General features: G+C 37.5%; 1 protein-coding gene across 1 annotated transcript in view; it reads left to right on the forward strand.

Moving 5' to 3' along the window:
• The first annotated feature begins 19,907 nt into the window (after window positions 1-19,907).
• Window positions 19,908-22,641, forward strand: part of LOC127424984 (glutamate receptor ionotropic, NMDA 2D-like) — a 57,854-nt gene continuing 55,120 nt past the window's right edge. The window contains exon 1 of the mRNA XM_051670555.1: window positions 19,908-20,262. Coding sequence (XP_051526515.1) covers window positions 20,017-20,262 — 246 coding nt within the window. The 5' untranslated portion in view covers window positions 19,908-20,016. The remainder of the gene's footprint in view (window positions 20,263-22,641) is intronic.

Below are 22,641 nucleotides of genomic sequence, written 5' to 3' on the forward strand. Positions count from 1 at the left end.
TTTATCTTGCAGATGAATGCATCGGACGGGGGTTGGGGGCGGTACTGTCCCAGATGGTGGAGGGGGAGGAGTGCCCCGTGCTGTACATTTGTTGGAAGCTCTCGCTGAGAGAGACTAAGTACAGCACAAGTGTTTGGCCATCAAGTGGGCGGTCCTCATCCTCCGGTACTATAATAATAATAATAATAATGATAATAATAATAAATGTTATTTATAATGTGCTTTTCTAGTACCCAAAGCGCTACAAACAGATGCAAATAAGACAAATAAAATACAAAAGTTCTGTAATACAGTACAAAACAATAAATCATTCTAAACAATACAATAGAACTAATCAATAAAATAAAATACTAGTCATCTCAATCTATATAAGCAATTTTAAAAAGATGGGTTTTTAACAACTTTAAAACTGTCTAATGTGGGAGCATCTCTAACAGCAAGAGGAAGTGCATTCCATAATCTAGGTGCAGCAACTGAAAAAGCTCTCTCACCCATAGATTTTAGTCTACAAAGAGGCTGCTGAAGAGTAAAAGAATCAGCAGAACGAAGAGAACGAGAAGGCATGTAAAGGGTGACTAAGTCACAGATATAAGAAGGGGCCGTTCAAAATCAATACGCGACTGAACAGGAAGCCAATGCAAACTATAAAGCATGCCTGTGATGTGCTGACGTGATGGAGTAGAAGTGAGAATATGTGCTGCTGAATTCTGAATATACTGTAACCGTTTGATAGATTTAGCAGGTAGACCAACAAGTAGTGCGTTACAATAATCAATCCTGGAAGTTACAAATGCGTGAATAAGCCTTTCAGCATCAGGCAATGTAAGGAAAGGCCTAATTCTAGCAATTTTTCTAAGGTGATGGAATGCAGATTTTGTGATACTCTTAATGTGTGAATCTAATGTCAAATGAGCATCAAAAATCACACCAAGGTTACGAGCATGATTAGATGGAACTACGATACTATCATCTATAATCAAATTGAAATTGCTACCTTTGTGAATAGCTGCTGGTGTGCCAGTGAGAAGAACCTCTGTCTTTGAACAATTCAGTTTTAAAAAATGATGGTGCATCCACATTTTTATTTCCTGCACACACTCAGAAAATATTGTAGAGGTAACATTAATATCGGACTTAGAGCTGATATAGATCTGAGTATCATTATCATAAAAGTGGTACCCTAAGCCATAATTCCTAATAATTTGCCCCAGAGGAAGCATATAAATGCTAAACAATATAGGACCCAAGACAGATCCCTGAGGAACACCATGACAGACCTGTCCAATGTCAGATTTGTTGTTTCCCAAAACAACAAACTGGGAACGATCAGTAAGGTAAGATTTAAACCATTTAAGCACAGTACCAGAGATACCAAGCCAACTCTCAAGTCTATTAAGCAGAATGGAGTGGCACACCGTGTCAAATGCTGCACTCAGATCTAACAACACCAAGATGGTGGAGGCTCCAGAGTCAGTGGATACAAGCAGGTCATTCATGACTCGAACCAAGGCAGTCTCTCTACTGTGTCCCTTTCTAAACCCAGATTGGAAAGGCTCAAAAAGCTTGTTGAGTGACAAGTGTGAGTATAGTTGTGTTGCAACGACACGTTCCAAAACCTTATCTATCTTTTGGTGCGTGCTTTCACCCTCTGTTCAGACCACACCCCACTCCAGTGGCTCCATCGCAAGAATCACCCATTGGTATCTAGCTTCACTGGTATCTAGTTCCTTCACGAGAGAACAAGAGATCTGTCACACCACAGTTTGCGGTTCACCTTGACTGCAGCATTTCACAAAATTTGAATTAGTCGAGTGTGGTTGTAAACCGGCTTTGCCTGGAATGACCCCCCTTAAGTGCGAAAGTTCCATCTGCATGGTGAAGTGGGCCCTGTAGCCCTCAGCCAGCTTGCAATTCCCAGCAGCTCTCCTTAAGAGCATGTGTCTGAGCCAGCTAAATATCAACTCATTAACTCAGGGCAAATGGGACAGCAATAAAAAAAAGAAAAGAAAATGAAATGAAAGAATACTGAATCCTTTTATACTCTATGAGAAGCAGAGGAAACACTTGAGAGGAAGAGGATAGGAAAGAGAGATTTTTAGTGTTCTTCTTCCCACAATTTTAGCTTGTTTTTCTTTTCTCAGACCTTCATGTCCTTGGTCTGTTCTTATATCTCTTCCTCATCCACCCAGCCTTTCTTCTTCTCTGTCTGTTGCCTATATCTGTTGCTTTCCTTCTTTCATTCCATTTGAAAGCTCTTTCACCTTTGCAATCTGTATTTCCTAGAAAATACTGCCATGCTGAATTTCGCCCCCACCTCCCCAAGCTTCTTTTTTTAAATCTAATTAAGTTAATGATGGTTAAGAACACTAGAAACAAGATCACAGTGACGCCTGTTGATTAATTTCCCCTTGTTAAATACACTGGGACTGGACAGTGTGTGGGGATGCACGCCATTTGTGCACAGAAATGCTTGGAGGAAAGAAAGCTTTACAAAGGCCATAACACCCTTTTTCCCTTTCAACCTTATTTATAACATCAATATGCATTGCATCACATCATCCTTTTGTGGATGCAGAGGCCTGTACCAGTGACCCATCAACAGAGACATTCTTGCACCCACAGAGTATCATATTGTATTTCTCCTGCTTTGACTTCTTCGGCTTGCAAGATCCCAGGTACAATATGGTCTCTCACAGAGACATGCTTGCAAAGAATATGCATGAAGTAAAGCGTCTGTGGTGCAATAAATTGCAATGCCGCGGTCCTTATGTGTTGTGGAAGGATGCCAAACCGCATGGAAGACCAAATGAAGATGCTGTTTGATAAAACGACAGAACCGATTTTGCCATGTAGGTCTCCAGAAGATAAATGGCAATTTGAACAGACAAATTAATTATATTGTTAACTTACAGAAAACAAAGATGTAATTAAAAAATAATTAAACACCATAAAGACAGGCTTCTGTGTCAAGGAAGTGATTGTTGCCTCAGGAATGAAAGTGCCCTAAAGCAGACTGGCATGTGTTTGACACCTTTTTTCAAGTCAAACACCCCTTCTGTCTCACCCCTTTTGTGAGGGACATGCTAGGCCTGAGTAAGAGGAAGCCATCTTTAGTTGCATAAAATTCCATCTTTGTCAGAACATGGCCTTGCAGTGCCATGGAAAGCAATTCGATTTTGACAGAATTTAATTCGTTTTTCTTAACTTTTCTCTTCCTTTCTTTTGGGTTGAGGCTGTGCAATATGTTGCTAAGAAGATGTTTTTGTTGGGAGGGGATCTTCAGTTTGTTTGTGAATCCGAAGATAACACCTTACTATGGAATCTTTTCCTCTTTTTTTTCCAAGAGAAGGTTATTGCACATTGTAGAGAATGGATGACAGCTGATGTCAAGGTTCTGGTCTGTAATGTATGCAATGAATGGGTCCGTGCTCTGTTAATTATCCAAAGTAATTACCAGCAGGTTTTTAAGATATTGCATATTATTATGTAATTAAAACTCTCCTTTGTTGAGGCAGTGGTTGACTGTGCGTCCTCTGAACATCTAGATTGACCGTGGGTGGACATTTTCTCATGCATCGTTGTACAATACTCTGAACTCTGTGTAGTAATCACATGTAGCCATCTGCTTTGTGAAAAAGTACCTCTTTGAAAAGAAGGAAAAATAATTAATGTTGTCGATCTAAGTCAACATGAAACCAAAACTGACCCTAATTATTTTCTTAATACGCATCCCTGATCTTATTGTGCACTAGGGCTGGGTATCGATACAGATTTCCCAATTCAATTTGAATCTTATTCACAAGCTCTCAATTTGAACTGATTAGATTCCAATTAAATTTTGTATATTTCATTTATAATGTCCAATTTGCTTACATATGAAAGCAATTTGATGATTCCCAATATCAATTGCGAAACCACAATAAAATAGCTAATTTGAGTAAACATTGTTTGTTATCAAGTAATTATTAAAGAAAAGTAAACAGTAATAAAATAACAAAGAAAAAAAATTACAAGCAATAAAAAAACAAAAAAACAATATAAACAAACATACGGTTTCAGAAATCAATGCTTTCTGTGAGTACTTTTACTGTGAGTAATGACAGTAATGAAATGTAACGACTTTTTAAATTACTGATCTTCAATGTATGATTATAATTAGGGCTGTCAATTGATTAAATTTTTTTTATCTAATTAATTACATGGTATGCCAATAAATTTATCAAATTAATCACAATTAATCGCATATATAAATATTTGCTGAGAAAGCCCCTCAAATAACAATAATTCAATATATAATGATTAAATATTTATAAATAGATATTTTTCATTAATTATATATATATATATATATATATATATATATACACACACACACACACACACACACACACACACACACACACTACCGGTCAAAAGTTTTGAAACACTTGACTGAAATGTTTCTCATGATCTTAAAAATGTTTTGATCTGAAGGTGTATGCTTAAATGTTTGAAATTAGTTTTGTAGACAAAAATATAATTGTGCCACCATATTAATTTATTTCATTATAAAACTGAAATTTAATAATTAAAAAAAAAAAGGTTTTGAAATTGATGACTTGGACCAAATAATAAAGAAAAGCAGCCAATAAGTGCCCAACATAGATGGGAACTCCTTCAATACTCTTTAAAAAGCATCCCAGGGTGATACCTCAAGAAGCTGGTTGAGAAAATGTCAAGAGTACATTTCTACAAATTGTAGGCAAAGGGTGACTACTTTGAAGATGCTAAAATATAACACAGTTTTGATTTATTTTGGATTTTGTTTAGTCACAACATAATTCCCATAGTTCCATTTATGTTATTCCATAGTTTTGATGACTTCACGATTATTCTAAAATGTGAAGAAAAAAAATTATAATAAAGAATGAGTAAGTGTTTCAAAACTTTTGACCGGTAGTGTGTGTGTATATATATATATATATATATATATTATAAAAAATAATATTTCAGATTATTAAAATGCATTACATTATTGTGGCAGATGAGTAAAGAATTCATAAGACAATAAAAAAATTGCCTTTAGAATCCAATCTATTGTTTAATTCCATGTTATTGAATATCATTGGCCTACAGCTCACAGCAATCCATTTTGCAATTGAATTAGTCAATCTGTCCGAGATAGATTATCGTAAGTGCTTGTCTAAGGACGCGTCAATGTACAGCTGCTTCAGATGGATGCTTTTGTTGCATCTCACTTTGGTTGCGTTGTGTTAATGTCATACAATTTTTAGGTCGCTGTGTCAAGTTAAACATAGTTTATAAATGTAAAAAAACACATCTTGAGATCCCTGCGTTCGGATTTGTGATCCATCAAGCTGTGTTTGAACACAAGAACGTGTCCTCATCTTGTGCTGGTGCTGTCTGCTGTCAGTAAGAGTGATTTGTTCTCTGTATAAGCTGCGCATTGCCTATACAGCTGGATTATCGCTTAGTGCTACCTGGAGAATACAGATGGTACTTCAAGCTTGAATTGCTCTGATGGTAGGAGTATTCTTTATTACGAGCAGTGAGTAGTTTTCTCTTTCCTTGTTATAATTTGATTAATATTCATGACAGCGGCAGGTAGGCTGCATTTACACTTCAAGTCTGATGTTTTGATACAAATCCAATTTTTGTCTTGCTGTTTACTTTCACTTTAGACATTACTGACTGTGTTTTAATGCCTCACCAAGATGGGCATTTTTCACAGAGTTTTGAAGTGTTTTTTTTTTACCTTGAGCGCTCTCAGAACACACGTAGACTGTTTGATCCTGATCGATATAATGAGCATCCCTGGCATAGACTAACAGATCAATTTTTTGATTTTAAGAATCAATGTTGGGATCATTCAAATGAAGGGATCATACATTAATCAAAAATGTAAAAATTGTTACCCAGCCCTATTGTGCATGATTCATCAGTGTAAATTGTTCCAAAGGAAATAAGTTTGTATTTGTAGATATCAAAATGTAAAAACTTGCTCCACCTCTGAAACAACATCCTTTTTTAACTGATGTCACCAATCCCTCAATCCTTCCCTGCCAACCACCTGGCTCCATTTGGGTATGTAACAACCACATTTCATGAGCCAATCATTTGACCCCTGAAATGCATGCTGTGGATTGAACTATGTATCAGCCTTCATTCATGAACATGTATAACATTAAGAAGTACACCTACATTTTCTCAAAGGAAATTAATGTTAGTAACGTTGATTCACTTACATATTGATTAAGGACATAGTAGAGGTGATAGTAACTAAAGAGTTTACAGTACCAAAATGTGTATGTTCTAGAAATGTTAGGAACGGTTCTGTTCACTTACACTAATGGAATCAGTTGTAATCAGTTTCAAATGAGACTTCTCTCTTGTCAGTTAGTGACTTATTATTTCCCAATCTGGTCTCATGGAATCATGTTACTATAACTACATTTTTGCAAAACGATTTTTTTGTGCCTCGTTGCTGCAGTTTACTGGTAAAATAAACCCTAGAGGTGCTACAACATTAATGACTTTAATTCCCTTTCACACAAATCATGAGGAAGACATCAGATTATCTGTTCATAAACACTTACAGTAGCATTGTGTGATAAACAAGGTGAAAAGTATCTTATAACATCAAAATACTTTTGCTATAGCATAAAGCAATACATTTTAATGTTTGCATTACATAACTACATTTACAAGCTTGTTCGGGCACGATCAAATCAGTGGTAGCTCAACTCATTTGCACTTGCGATGCAAAGGACCGGGGAATGAGTCCTGTAGAGGATTTTCAGCTTCCAGACTAATGGAACCTGACAGAAACTATACTGTATGTTCATGCAGGCCCCAACCTCACCAAATGTCAAACCACTGTATCAGCACTGGTACAACCCAAGGATGTGTGCTCTCTCCATTACTGTATTTCCTGTTTACCAGAGACGGCACTTCTAATGACACCTAGATCAAACTACTGAATTTTCAGATGACACCACTCTCATTGGTCTCATTAAAAACGGGGAGGAAAGTTCCTACAGAAGAGAAGTGGAGACACTTACTTTGTAGTGTGGCACCAACAACCTGGACCTCAACGCCACTAAGACTGTTGTGGATCAACAACATCAGGAAACATAGTACTCCCCCATCTGCTAATCAAAGACTCATCATCTTTAACAATCTCAAATGGGGCAACAATATCACATCCATTATTAACAAAGCACAGCAATGCATGTAAAGAACTTTCTAAGACAGCTAAGGAAACAAGAGTATTGCACAACCGATTCTAATACAGTTTTACAGAGCTATAATTGTGAGTGTAATCACTTCTTCTGTTATTGTCTGGCTTGGCTCTGCTGATGCTCAATCAAAGAAACAGCTGCAACACATAAAAGTGTGCTTAATTAATCATTGACTGCAATCCTCCATCATTTGCTGAGCTCTACAAGTCCAGAACAGTTAATCGGGCCACAAAGACTATTAAAGACCCCTCCCACCCCGGTCATGGCTTGTTCCAAATGCTTCCATCTGGCTGATGTTTAAGGCTATCCAAACTAGGACCAACAGCCACTTACACAGCTTCTTTCCCAGTGCTGTATCCCTTCTCATCCAAAACCTCAACAGTTAAAGGGATAGTTCACCCCAAAATGAAAATTCTCTCATTATTTACTCACCCTCATGCCATCCCAGATGTGTATGACTTTCTTTATTCTGCTGAACACAGATTATTATTTTTAGAAGAATATGTCAGCTCTTTAGGTCCATACAATACAAGTGAATTGTTACCAAAACTTTGACGCTCCAAAAGCACAAAGGCAGCATAAATATAATCCATAAGACTCCAGTGGTTAAATCCATATCTTCAGAAGTGATATGATAAGTGTGGGTGAGAAACAGATCAATATTTAAGTCCTTTTTTACTATTAATCTCCACTTTCACATTCTTCTTCTCTTGTTTTTGGCGATTCTCATTCTTCGTGCATATCACCACCTACTGGGCAGGGAGGAGAACTTAAATATTGATCTGTTTCTCACCTACATCTATCATATCGCTTCTGAAGATATAGATTTAACCACTGGAGTCTTATGGATTACTTTAATGCTGCCTTTAAGTGCTTTTTGGAGCTTCAAATTGTTGGTACCCATTCACTTGCATTGTGAGGACCTAAAGAGCTGAACTATTTTTCTAAAAATATTAATTTGTGTTCAGCAGAAGAAAGAAAAGCATACATATTGGGGATGGCATGAGGGTGAGTAAACGATGAGAGAATTTTCATTTTTTGGTGAACTATTCCTTTAAAGATGTACATACTGCAGTGCACACCATGCACTTTAATCACTCTATTTATTCTTATAAATATATGTGAATTGTATATGTATTGTGTATATTGTAATGTTCATATTTTTTTTGTAATGGGTGTATTGTGATGTCTGTTGGGCAGATTTCAGATGTGACCAAAGTAAATTTCTGTATCTTACAAATACTGGCGAATAAAAGAGATTCTGACATATTATGCAAATATATTATGCAATTTTTTTGAACATAATTATGTGTCCCCAGTGTGTGTAGACAGCCACAAAATATGGTAAAAGTCCATCTCCTCGTTTCTTTACTTTCCCCATCAATAAAAAACAGTGTCTCTGAAGGAGCCGTTCAGGTTTTCAGCCCCTTATGACAGCAAAAGGGGAAAGGTACTGCCCACGGCTGGCGAAGAGATCCGCCTGAGTAGCTTAGATCCACCCTCATTAAAACCTGAGCGAGCAGCGCACAGTCCGCCATATTTATTTCCTCACTAACTCGGACTGCTTCATCAACGATGGTCAACACAAGGCTGGATTTGCTTCAAAGCTAAGGATCAAGGATGGATCGATACCAACTCTCCGTGACCCAACTTCAGATTTGCAAGTCGTAAGTTTCGCACTTTATACTTTTTTAATGTTTGCAATTTGACTTTCTGAATTTGCTTGTTTGCACGTTGCGTGAAAAACGCTTGTTGTGAAAACATTGTGCTTTGTGAAACGTAGCAACTAGTCCCTAACTACCTTATTCCATAACAATGAAGCTGCAGGTCTGGTTCGGTTATGATATAAGCTGATTGGCGTCCTCCACAGTCCCGCTTGAGTGGTCATGCAATGAAGATTTTCCGTGTAATAAAACCGGTCATTATTTCAAAAACGATTATGAAACGATAGTGGTATTTTCGACAACTATAGCTGTTTTCAATATTTCATAACTCGACCTTTGATATGCACAATAGAGTAAGATGACTGACTTAGTGTGTTCTTCGTGCTATTTATAATTTTTAACTGTTTAGGTTCTCCTGCATTGTTGTTGCAGGGGTAACCATGGCACCAGCAGGAAAGGCACAGCCCACTTCCAGAAAGGGGTGTGGGGAGCAGCAAGTCTTTTGCATTTAAAGATACAGACACTAAAACAGCCTGTTTGGAACAGGGCTACAAAACAGGAGTATAAAGGCTTGTAGAATAAATGATCTGTGAGGTATTTTGAGTAGGGATGCACTGATCCGATACCTGGATCGGTATCGGCTCCGATACTGAAGCTTTTAGATGGATCGGGTATCAGTCCGATGAGCCCGATCCAAATCCGATACTGTGTGATAGTCATATTCATTACTGTCAAGCTCCAAAAATTATATAAAAGAAACATAAAAACACCATTAAAGCAGTTCATATGACTTGTGCATTTTATTCAAAGCCACTTGAAGACATGCAGTAGCTCTGTGAATCACAAAAGGCTGTGTTTAATAAGTAAATATATAGTATGCCCAGCGCGTTAGTGAATGGCGCTGCTTTGTTGACACAAACTCACGGACAGGATGGTGATGCACACGTGGCTATTTTTAGCCTTCACAGCGGTGCGCAATATTTGAGCGCTACTCAAGAACAGCATCTCAGATGTAGATGCTCATAGACTGATTCACTTATAATATGCATTTAGAACTGAACATTTTACCAGAATTTGAATAAGCAAATTCAACTACTGTAAACACACCTACATACCACTTACAGGACTTACTGGAGAGTTCAGAATGTCAAAATAAAAGCCTGAAGGTTTTAAAGTTAAAGGTGCATGATTGAATATATTACTGATGTATTTACAATTCATATAATAATAATAATCAATAATAATAATTTATTGTTATAATCATTATTGTTTGTGTACAAATTATAACAATATTTCAGTTGAATGGGTTCCAAAAATAGTCCAAAAAAGTGGACTGATGTCTTACAACTAAATTGAACAAAAAAGAGGTCTGAATCCTTTAAAGTCCAGATACAAGTTGAAAAATGTATGCAAAGAAAACTGGCTTCTTTTCTACTGAAGGCTTAGACTGGAATTCCTGTTAATTTTGCTGCTACATTATCCAGTAAACTAGTCAACAATAAAGATTTTCTTAATAGGCTACTGTATACATTTATATTGAAATAATGTGTAGTTAGAGATTTGTGTTTCTTTTCATATTACAGAGTACCCCTAATTAGTTCCACACAATAATGTATAGATATTCTAAACTGATTATGCAAAAAACAACAACACTAGTATCGGATCGGTATCGGGATCGGTATCGGCCGATACTGAGATTTCAGATATTGGAATCGGATCGGAAGAGAAAAGTGGTATCATTGCATCCCTAATTTTGAGCTGAAACTTGACAGATACATTCTGGGGACACCTGAGACTTATATTACATAGTGTAAAAAGGGGCATAATATGTCCCCTTTAAAAATAAAAAGAAAGAAATGTTTTGTCCATCCAGAGAAGCATTTGTAAAGCCTGTGCCATGAGATGTGAATGATGAAGGGCTCGTGCTACTAGATGAAGCACATTCAGTCCACCATAATTCATCTCCATGATCGAACCACCAACAACTGCATGTAAGACAGTGCTGCACAACACAGAGACAGTGATCTACCCACATCTTTAGCAGCAGCAATAACAACAAAAAAAGACCTGCAGGACTGTCGGCTAGACAACATCCAGGGCTTTCACAAAATAAATAAATAAATAAAAAAACAGAAGAGGCTTTGATAGAGATGTTGAAGTCAATTCCACCCAGACATCAGAAAAGCAGAGGAGGTTTATGGTGGGCTTTTCAGATGCTGATGCATGACATGGGGCTACCCGCATTAGCACCACTTATATATTTATTTATTTATTTTCTTTTTTCCCAAGAGAGTCATTTCAGATAAGTGGTTCTCTCTGGGGAGCACTGCAGACCTATGATCTGAACAAGTGACCATCTGTTCAGCCCTCCATTTTTCCCCAACAAGCAACTTGCACATGTAAAAAGAAATTTGCAAGCCACTCAAAATCCAGCACACAGATGCTTCAGTACCACACTAGAATATTTATGGGGGATCATTCAAGAACACTGAAAGTGTTTTACAGCCGGAGTTTATTCAAGATGAAATGAAAGTGTGCCACTGTAAATTTACCTGCTGTCAAATCCTTGGGGGTAGGGGCTTGGGGGAACAGCTAAAAAGTGAATGATCAGTGAAAAAGGAGTCGTATGTTATTTAAAGTGCATTATTTAGCATAAAAAAAGCCTCAAAGAGCCAGCTTTTTCCAAAGCATCCATTGAAGAAATTGAGGTTGCTCTATGCAGACAAAAAGCACAACCAGTGCTTGTACTTAGCTTAAGATATACAGAACACAAATTGCTGTTTTGAAAAGAGCGTAATTTTGGGTGTAGAATACCTGTGGCTAAAAGAGCAATACATTCTTGTTAGCTTTATGAATAAATAGGCTGTTTTGCGAGGATATGCCAAGTCATACTCATGTAGGCAAGTCTCAAGGACTAGGAAAAAAGATTCCCAAGCCAGTCAGTTTCTTAGAGTCAATCAGTCGGATACAGAACCCCTCGAATTTACTGCCACGCACGCTAGTACCTAAAGCTGAACCGTGCTGAAAAGAACCTGCTTGTTGAGCAGCAAGTAGCGCTTATTTGAATTTTGCCCTTCAGTTACCTTGACAAGTTCCACAGTTTAGCTTGTTTGATGTTGTTCGGAAAGATTAACTAAGTGCTGCAAATGGTTGCCATCAGCTAACAGCAATTATTATTGAAATTTTAATTTAGCTGGCTTTGCTGAAGATTATTGGTTCATCTTCATGTGCCTCGTAGAGCTCTTTCTTTAGGACATATTGGAAAGCTGCGGTGTGCTAATATTGGTCCCTTTGCACAAAACGTATATAGCCTTTACAGTCTGCCACAATTTCTCTTTGGCTCATTTCATCATGAGGTAACTCACCCCAGAATGGGTCAATTCTACTTATCAACCCCAAATGGATTTGTACTGAGCAACCTCTGTGTTGAAACTAAAATATTTACTGCCATCATACTCTTGGGAAAACAACATGAACTCACACTACAATTCCCTTAAAGTAGAAGTAAAATTGCATTTACTGTCCATTTAACAATTAACGTAAAATGTAGTGTACGGTTCTTATAATCTACATTAGCAAAATTTAAATGTTGCAGAAACCACATAAGAATGTATCTTACAGGGATAGTTCACCGAAAACATAAAACTCTGTCATCATTTACTCACCTTCATGCGATTCCAAACCTGTATGACTTTCTGTATGATCTTTTTTCCATATAATCAATGTGAATAGTGACTGTGGCTCTCAGTTCTTAACATTCATTACATCACATTTACATTTATGCAGTTGGCAGATGCTTTTATCCAAAGCGACTTACAGTGCACTTATTACAGGGACAATCCCCCTGGAGCAATCTGGAGTTAAGTGCCTTGCTCAAGGACACAATGGTGATGGCTGTGGAGATTGAACCAGCAACCTTCTGTTACCAGTTATGTGCTTTAGCCCACTACACCACCACCACTCAACATTCAAGCCTGATCTCATGAAAGTTACGTGATTATTGCAATTTTTGGAAAAATTAAATTACACTGCTCGTATTACATGACACAAAATGCAGTTCCAAGGTGAAATGTCCACTGAGTGGCACTAAAAGCGGGTCAAACTTTCTCCCAAACAGATGAGGTTTTGAAGGTTAATGCTCTATCGAGGTTTTTAAATCAACAAAACCTACCTCCCTACCCTAATCTTTAAACCTAAACCTAACCGGTAGTGTCATTAAATCAAAAGTGACATGAAAAACACAGTTGCTAAATAAATGTTTATGAACTGATAATCTGCCCTTTTACTCGTGATTTGTGTTAAAGGGAATAAAAGTAATTGTAGTTGTAGCACCACAGTGTTCATTTTAACCAGGAAAATGTCACCATACATGGAGCAAGCCACCTAAAAATCATTTTGCCAAATATTAGGTATAGTGTTACATGTCTCTATTTTATAAAATTTTTTATTTTTTCTCCCCAATTTGGAATGCCCAATTCCCAATGTGCTCTAAGTTCTCATGGTGGTGTAGTGACTCGCCTCAGTCTGGGTGGTGGAGGATGAATCTCAGTTGCCTCCACATCTGAGACCATAAATCCGTGCATCTTATCAAATGCGCGTGTGGAGGCTTCACGCTATTCTCTGTGGCATCCACGCACAACTCACCACACGCCCCACTGAGAGTGAACCACATTATGGTGACCACGAGGAGGTTACCCCATGTGACTCTCCCCTCTCTAGCAACCAGGCCACTCAGCACGCCCTGGATTCGAACTCACGACTCCAGGGGTGGTAGTCAGCATCTTTACTCGCTGAGCTACCCAGGCCCCCACAAGAAAATAAATCTTAAGGGTTTGGAACAACATGAAAGTGAGTAAATGATGACAGAATTTTCCTTTTTGGGTGAACTACCCCTTATTAAATCCCTTATTTATTTTCAAAATGACAACTTCTAGTATAAAACTAATATACATTACAGTTCTATGACACATTCATTTTGTAAAGTACAACTGAAAAACCATCAAAATATTTAATAAAGTATTATTATTGCTTGGTGGCATTCTCATGCCCCTTGGGCAAACTCACCCTCCAGTGTGCTTTCATGGAGGTTACTTATCATTTAGCAGACACTTTCTACTCTGGTACACAAATGGCAGGAGCAGTTTCCTTGGAGCACCATGGTATAAGGTACCTTGCTGAAAGACTTGATTGTGTTAGGTTTCACTTAGAAACTCCCCAGCTTATGTGCCAACCCTAACTAGGATCACATTTTGTGACGTCTGAGTTATTAGCCCAGAGTCTTAATCATCAGACGGATACTCACAGAGGCAATGAGTGGCCAAATTGCCAGACTTAGAGTGTTTTCACAGCTTGTTCGATTTCTTTAGTCTATACCCAAGTTTAATTGTACCCCTGCTTTCACACTGTGTTCCGATGTGCCGAACCACTTTCGTCATCAGCATGAGTAGCCTACTACCGGCGGTTGTTTACTGTTGTCACTTGGCAACAAGCCTTGAAAGCTCATACAAATGGGGAACAAAGTTTGCTTTTTTGGTTTGACCTTTTTGGTTGTTTTTATTTATAAAGGGCCACTACACAAATGTCGGCAAACAACACTTGCACCTGCAAATTTAAATGACTTGCTTAAATGCAGTTAGTTCCCCCAAAAAGTTCTGACATAATTTACTCACAAACTTGTTGTTCTCGTATGACTTTCTTTCTTACACTGAACACAAAGCAGGTGTTAAGCAGAATGTTAGCATCAGTCACCATTCACTTTCATTGTACACAGGGTTGGGAGAGTTACTTTTGAATGTATTCCACTACAGATTACAGAATACATGCTGTAAAATGTCATTTGTAATGTATTTCGTTAGATTACTCAAGGTCAGTAACGTATTCTAAATACTTTGGATTACTTCTTCAGCACTGGTAGATTTTTTCACTTGTTTTGATTATAAAAACTCTGCCAGTACAGTAAGACAAAATACACATGTTAAAAATACATTCTCTGAAAAACCTAAATATCTTATGCAGTGTTGTTTCTAAAACAAGAAAAATCGAATTGATCTTGTTTTAAGGATTTTCTGATATTTTTACAGGAAAACGATACAAAAATTATTATCAAGAATATGATTTTTGCCCTAATATCAAAGGTTTTACTAGAAAAAAAAGAAATTATGATCTAACGTGAATTTTCTTGATGAAAAAATATGATCATGCCTGGTAACGTGCATGTAAAATGGCTAGAAATAGCATTTTATCTTAGCATAAAGCTGACAATTTACACAAGGTTTATTTCTATTTCTTCTGCTCCAAACTTACTTCAAACTTACTTCTCTGTCTGCTCGTATGAATGTAACTCATCATAAGAAATTGTTTCACCGCTGTTCAAATGCAGTTTGGATCACATCATTTATATGTATAAATGTTTTCCATCTGAAAGGACTAAACATTAAATGAAACAAATGACAATAAAATGCAAAGTAATCTCTTCATTAATTAAAATACTTTTTGAATGTAACTGTATTCTAATTACCAATGATTTAAATTGTAACTGTAGTGGAATACAGTTACTTATATTTTGTATTTTAAATACGTAATCCCGTTACATGTATTCCATTACTCCCCAACCCTGATTGTACGTATGAAAAAAACATGGATGCAATGTAAGTGAATTGTGAAAGAGGCTAACATTGTGTTCTACGGAAGAAAGAAAGTCAACTGGGTATGGAAGGGTAAGTAAATGATTTTCATTTTTGGGTGAACTATCCTCCAAATATTAGTTTTGAAAGATTTCAGCCTGGTATAAAATAGTCTCTAGGAAAATATCTGTAATAACTATATATATTTTAAGTTCTCAAACAGTCATTTGCTACAAGTTCCATTTGATTGTCTGCATTAATAAGCATGTCTGATTATTTTGCCTGAGGTGTGGGTTGGACTTCCTACTCTGCTGTGTTTAAAAGAAGTAATTTTCATGCTCTCTCACTTACAACCCATTTGAAGCAAACATAAGGAGCTTTAAGCCTCCACTGCTTCATTTACAATCATAGCTAACTATCCAAACAGATGTTCCTATCTAGATTCTGTCTACTGTACAAGATATTGTTTTCCTATCCATCCATTACTTCATATTTCTTTCAAGCGGAATTATAATTTTAATGGATTTTTTATGCTTGGTGCACAAAGAAGTCACCTTTTCTGGTCCAAATTTCCTATGGATTTCAACTTGAAGAATGAATGATGAAACGTATAACCTTTTTCAAAAGCCTCGAGTAGGCTTTCTTACCCTCCTTTTCAAGTGCTGTGCACAAAACAACAACACAAGGGTGAACTAAATTTTGTTTTGTGCTCTTCCGTTTATACTGCAGCATTTCACTACTCGCACTGCAGTCTTCACCCATAGGCCAGTGTGAATGCAGTAATGATGTGCTGAATAATGTAGCACACTCCTTTTGCCTTTACTCAAAACTCCCTTATAGGCATCTATCCTTTGCGTTATTGTACTCGCTCTTAAATATTTCTCTTTTACCTCTTTGGTTCTATCAGTCCCCCTCCTCCCTCTTTTTCTTTGCCTTTTTTACTCTCTGGGTCCATCCACATGTCCACTTCCTTTCTATTTCTTCACCCCTCTCCTCTCCCAATTGGTCTTTCCCAAATGGATCTTGCTTTCCCATGTCTTAATCCCCCATTCTGTGTCAAACGACCTGCAAGGAGAATTAATAGGGGAGAGAGAAGGAATGAAATGAAATAAGAAATGATGATGTCAGCTTGCCTTCTCGTTCAAAGCTGACATTAGCAGCATTCATGTTTGTGTGTGGGTGTGTCCGTGAGCGCTGCCAAGCCCTGAGTCAGTGCTTTTTAATTAATATGCACGTTACTGTGAGTACAGGTACAGTTATGCAATATATCATGCAATATATCTGAATTTCGCCCATTTCTGCGTGTACGTATGCATTGTTTGTGTATAAATAAGTGTGTTTAGTAGGAGGTTAATTAAAAGAGAGTGTTTATGTGTGCGTCTAGGGCGAAGGAGGAGGGAGAGGTGGGTGGGTGGTTAGGTTTTGATAGCTAGCATACAAAGTGACTTGAAAATGATTCATAGTGTTGCTGGCGCTTACACGGCCTCCCATTTGTATCAGCACAACGCGCCATCTCTCCCTCCCTTTCTCTCGGTCTCTCTTTCGCTCATTGTACGAGGAACACAAACAAAAGGCGCAGAGGGCAGCTTCATCCCCTCTGTTCTTCTGTGTTCTTTATTTTCACTTTTATTTACTCAGTCTGTTTTGAATCTACCCAAGCAAAGACGACGCTTTATGGCCAGGGCGATTTATAGTGAAGATTCAGTACTCTCTCCTGCTTGAAGGGACTAATGCATGAATCAGTGCAGGGGGAGTAATGATTTCCCATCTACCCTGGGGAATGGTGGGGTTCAAAGGGGTGAGATATGTTAGCTTTTCTTCTCTAATTCCTGCTCAGGGACTTAACTACCTCTACTAGGTTAATGTATCTTGATGTCTGATGGCATCCTAATTGATGTTGATGGACTATACGCTGACGGCTTGGCCTTCCGTTTTTTTCTTCGCCTAAGCAGAGCTTTGATTTTGCAGCGTTGCTATGTTGTTTTATGTACTTGCTACATCTATAATCTGTGCCTCCATCCTTTTTTAATGACGGCAGTAATTTTTCATTTTTAACCCAGTTCCTTAGTTCATGTTCAGCCAACTCTCAATCAAACTTTTACTACAGAGCTGTACACTTACCTTTTTTAGGTGTTAGCACTGGTGCTATTAAAAATAAATAAATAAAAAAATAAAACAATTCATTTGCACAAATTAAAATGTATCAGCACACTGAAGAGTTTGGTCAGAATTGTTTTATTGCTATTTTTTACATTTACATTTATGCATTTGGCAGATGTTTTTATCCAAAGCGACTTACAGTGCATTCAGGGTATACATTGTATCAGTTTGTGTGTTCACTTATCATTGCTAGCACCATGCTCTGTCAGTTGAGCTACAGGAACTACCATTTTTTAAATTATTTATTACTATTTTTATTATTTACTACTACAATTTACTACTACTACTACTACTACAATTTTGATAAAATGTCATATTATTAATGACTTAACTGATATAATGCTACATTTTTTAATGCTTTAAATATTCAACACACAATAAATCATGTTGCTGCAAGATATCAAGCAACTAGATGCTCATAGAATATAAGGGTGCAAATGACTAACTTTTAATGATATTATTTGTTTCTACTATAAATTCTACATAATTTATCTGGCACAAAAACAATGATGATCTCAAATAGGGTGACATTAAACAAATGGCAACATTAAATTGAACAAATAAATGCATTCTAAGTGAACATAACACATTGAACATATAAAACACACTATTTTTTATTACTAAGTCGAAAACATAGTGATAAAAAGCTGAAATTAAACATTTCACTTAAAAAAGAAGACGCAATGAATTCTACACGCTGAAGTGAAATGTTTATGAAACTGGTTCATGTACATGAACTGTCAAACAAAATGATTAACTAAAATAATTTGGACTTCCCAACACTACTTATAAGACCCCGTATACACCTGGTATTAAGATGCGTCACGGGTGATCCAATCACACGTGCTCAGGTGAGATACATTGCTCTTTACACCTGGTCGCTTAAATGGGTCTTCTGTGACAACATGTGTTCACTATGTCTGTTGAGCTTTAAGCTAAAGTTTAATCTAAGCACAAACACAACATGTCAAGCAGAATTATCCATTAATTTAGTGGATTACCTGTATTAAAGAAGCTTCAGGTGTTCGTGCTTCTCTTTTATGCTGATATCAGACACACTAAAAAAGATCCGTAAAGCTCTTGTGATTGTGTATGTTTTTGATAGGACGGTAATTTCCTTTTAAAGCGGCTTGTAACCGGCAAAGTTTAAACTCTTGTTTTAGTGCAGCGGTTGATTAAAATGTGAGGGGTGGCGCTTCACTGCTGCCAGGATGCATACAGGACGGATTAGCGTTTACACCTCAAATGTGATGTGGTCACACATGTTTTTGATCACATTCATATTTGTTTTTTGTGATCCGATCACAAAAGGTTTTAGACCCCATTTAGACCTGTATTTAGTGCTAACCACATGTGATCGGATATCCCAAAACGCATCTTAATACCAGGTGGAAACAGGGTCTAAGTCAACTGGTAAATCTTTATTTTAACCCGGTAATTTATATTAACTGTCCAAACAACCAAATTCACTTAAATGTGGAATTCGAGAGAGAGAGAGGACTGTTTAGTTAAGTGTCTTGGTTTGCTCGGCGGCAGCATACACAATACAATGTAACAAAAAGCAATGCACGGTATACTGTAAAATGCAATCAAGTTAGTAGATAGTTTGTTAATTTCAAACACTGATGCTGGGGCGTGGCTCGTCAGGGTGTCCCAGAAAACACTGCAACCCTAGATGACTGTCTGTATCTTCTATGCTAAGATCCACCACTGTTCTTGAGCATGGTCACGCGATCAGCGCAAAGCATAGAAGGAACATTTTTGCAATCGTGACAATGCATCCATGCCAACCGGCTCATTTGTGCATGTTCGTTGTTGTAGTGCTCCTCGTAGGCAGAAATTAGACTTCACTTACATAGAATGGGTTAAAATTTGTTACATTTGATAATTTTTGATTGCAAATGTGAGCAAAACTGTCACACTGTACAGCCCTGTACTGTATCTAACATTCTTTATTTCTTTTCTCCTTCAAGGTTTCGTTCCTGCATAAAGTGCTACTCACCCAAGTGAATCTCTGCCCTTGTCATGGCGGCAAGGCCCGCCCTTTCATTCCTATTGGCTGTGCTGGCATGCACTGGGCCGGCCCAGCCTTCCCCCCCACTGCTGCTCCGCCCCCGGGAGAGAGAGAGGGACTTGGGAGGGGCTTCGGGCGGAGTGAACATAGCTGTGGTCCACTCAGGCTCCTCCCACCTCCCGGAAACGAGTGCCGGGGTGGGGGGTGTGGGCGGTGCTTCTGTGGCGGGCTCTGGCTCCGGTGCCGGGCCAAGCGGCAGCTCGGGGACGGGTGTTCTGAGTCGGGCCTGGTCGGGACAGGTGGGTGAGAGTGTGATGACACCGTGGGGGCCAGCTAATGTCATCTGGCTTGCTGTGAATGAGAGCAGTCCCGGGAGCCTGTTGCTACAGTTGTGTGAGTTGTTGGCGACAACTCCACTGCAAGGCCTTGTGTTTGAAGAAGAAAAGCCACCACCACCCACCCGTGCACCGTTAGCACCGATGCTGGAGTTCGTTTCAGCCCAAACAGGAGTGCCTGTCATTGCTGTGGGGGGAGGGGCCGGCCTGGGGAGGGAGCCACAGGTAAGTGTAAACATCCATTCATAATTAAATAAAAGTCTCTGCTTTAAACATGTCCTAACCAGGTGCAACGAAATAACACAACAAGCGATAAAATCTCTTACATGAAAATATGTTGTTGTCCTAACCATCCATGACCATGACAAGCAATGAGCAACAGTCAACAGTCTTGTTGTTTGTTTGGTTTCTAGTTTTTGCCTCAGGTAGCCCTGCCCACCATGAAATCTCATTGGTCCAAAATCCTGCCCTAAACAACTATACAGTGCAACAGTCTGGTTCCTGAAGTAAAAATCCCATTAATTTCCTCTATTTGGGAATTGATTATTAACAATACCTTATAAACCTTTAAAGACAGACCTAACATGAGCTCTGAGGTTGTTAATCGAAGGTACAGTATGCTTCTTTTGAAGCAATCAGTCCACGTTATTTCATAGTCATTTAACAAAAATTGTGTTTAATAGTGGAATTTCTGGTTAACAACTACACTACCTGTGAAACCTGAAGAAAAATATCCACCTCTCTCAGAATCGCATCAAACAAATCACGCCAAACGAGTCCAGTACCTGCGAATGACACTGTGAATGACACAATTAAATCACTCTAGCTACACTCTCAACTTACTTATTTACAGTATTTGCATACTGTATATCTTTTTATTTTATTTATTTTTTTATTTCCAATGCACTTTAAGTCCTTGTGGTGGTGTAGTGACTCACCTTAATCCGGGTGGCGGAGGACGAATCTCAGTTGCCTCCGTGACCGATTAGAATGCAGTGTTAGATTTAATGTTTCTTAATTAATTTTATAGAATGGATGTAGCTGTCCTGTGGGCAAGAGTCTGTGCAATTTATGAATTAAAATTTCCATTTCCTTTAGACTTGATTCTTTTGTTATAGTATATATATATATATATATATATATATATATATATATATATATATTTTACTATAACACTTTCCCCCAGAAATTGTATTTTGTAGTACCTATTTTTCAGCGATGACCTCAGTTATCCTCACTATCCATACTGCTCACAGTGACCTGGAAAAACACTGCGCTGTCTCCCAGATATGACTCTTCAAATCAAATTTAGTCAAACAGTGCCTAATTATTCAAAATAATTAGCATTAGTCAACAATACAGGTCAGCTGAGGTTTTTAAAAGAGTGAATTGTCAGGGCTCTGGTAGAGTAAACAGAGAAAAAATATTTTGTAAGAGGTTTGTGAATTTTTTTTAAAATGTTTGCAATTTCATAAACTACGAAATTTTTGCATGATGCTGTGTTCTTAGATTATTCTAAATAAGTAAACGGTATAAATTTGGAGGAAGAAATCCATCATGATGGTATGTCTATATTAAATCAATGCTAATAAAACAATGATAATAGATCATGGATCGTCCTGCTCAGAATTTGACCCTACAACCTTTAAGTTACTAGCCCACCCTATCTACAACTAGGCAACAAATCCTCTATTTGCAGTTAAGATTTTGCATTGGTGCTTCATGTGTATCTGGAGATATAGGTATAAGAAATTACTTTAAATTGTATTGCCTACAATGATCATAGGCTGAGTTCGGAATGCATACTACCCATATTACTCTTACTACTTCTGCCATCTCAGTCTATGGCAGAAATAGTAAGAGTAGTTTGGTAGTATGCCATTCCGAACTCGGCCATAGTGTGTAAGAAATTTCAGCTGTTTTGCTGCGTTCTACTAGTCTTAAAGGAATATTTGCAGTTCAATACAAGTTAAGCCCAATTGACAGCATTTGTGACAATGTTGATAACCACAAATATTTATTTAGACTTGTCCCTCCTTTTCTTAAATAAATGGGTCCAATCTGTTAACATTAAAATACTCACTGTTTCAAAAGTATCCACAAGATGTAAACAATATGCGGGTTAACAAAGATAAAATCTTTGTGTAAAGTTATATCCAATTTTACAACTTCGCTGCCATGACGACGTAACACTATAAACCCTAAAACCATAAAATGGCCATAGAATGACAATTTAAACAACTTCACAGCTCAAATAATCAGTGAGTTTTAACAGAAGAATTAATGTAAGTGCTTTTATAAAATTTCTAAGCTCTAATGCCCTGTAATGCCTTTAAACTAGGACTAAAAAAATTATATATTGATAAGCCTATTGATGATACAAATCTCAATTATTATGTATTTGCTCTGAAATGGCTCAAAAGTGTTTTTTTATTTTATTTATTTTTATTCAGAGGAATCCAAACAGCCACTGTAGCCAAGTGGATTCAATATTTTAAAGGCATTGAATAAAAATCTATTAAAAAATAATGAAGACATGTTTCTCACAGTTTTTCACTAAATTAACTTTTTGAATATATTTTTTACTACTTCACTATAGTTTTT

The sequence above is a fragment of the Myxocyprinus asiaticus genome, chromosome 34 (assembly GCF_019703515.2).
Source record: "Myxocyprinus asiaticus isolate MX2 ecotype Aquarium Trade chromosome 34, UBuf_Myxa_2, whole genome shotgun sequence".
In the NCBI taxonomy this organism is placed as follows: domain Eukaryota; kingdom Metazoa; phylum Chordata; class Actinopteri; order Cypriniformes; family Catostomidae; genus Myxocyprinus; species Myxocyprinus asiaticus.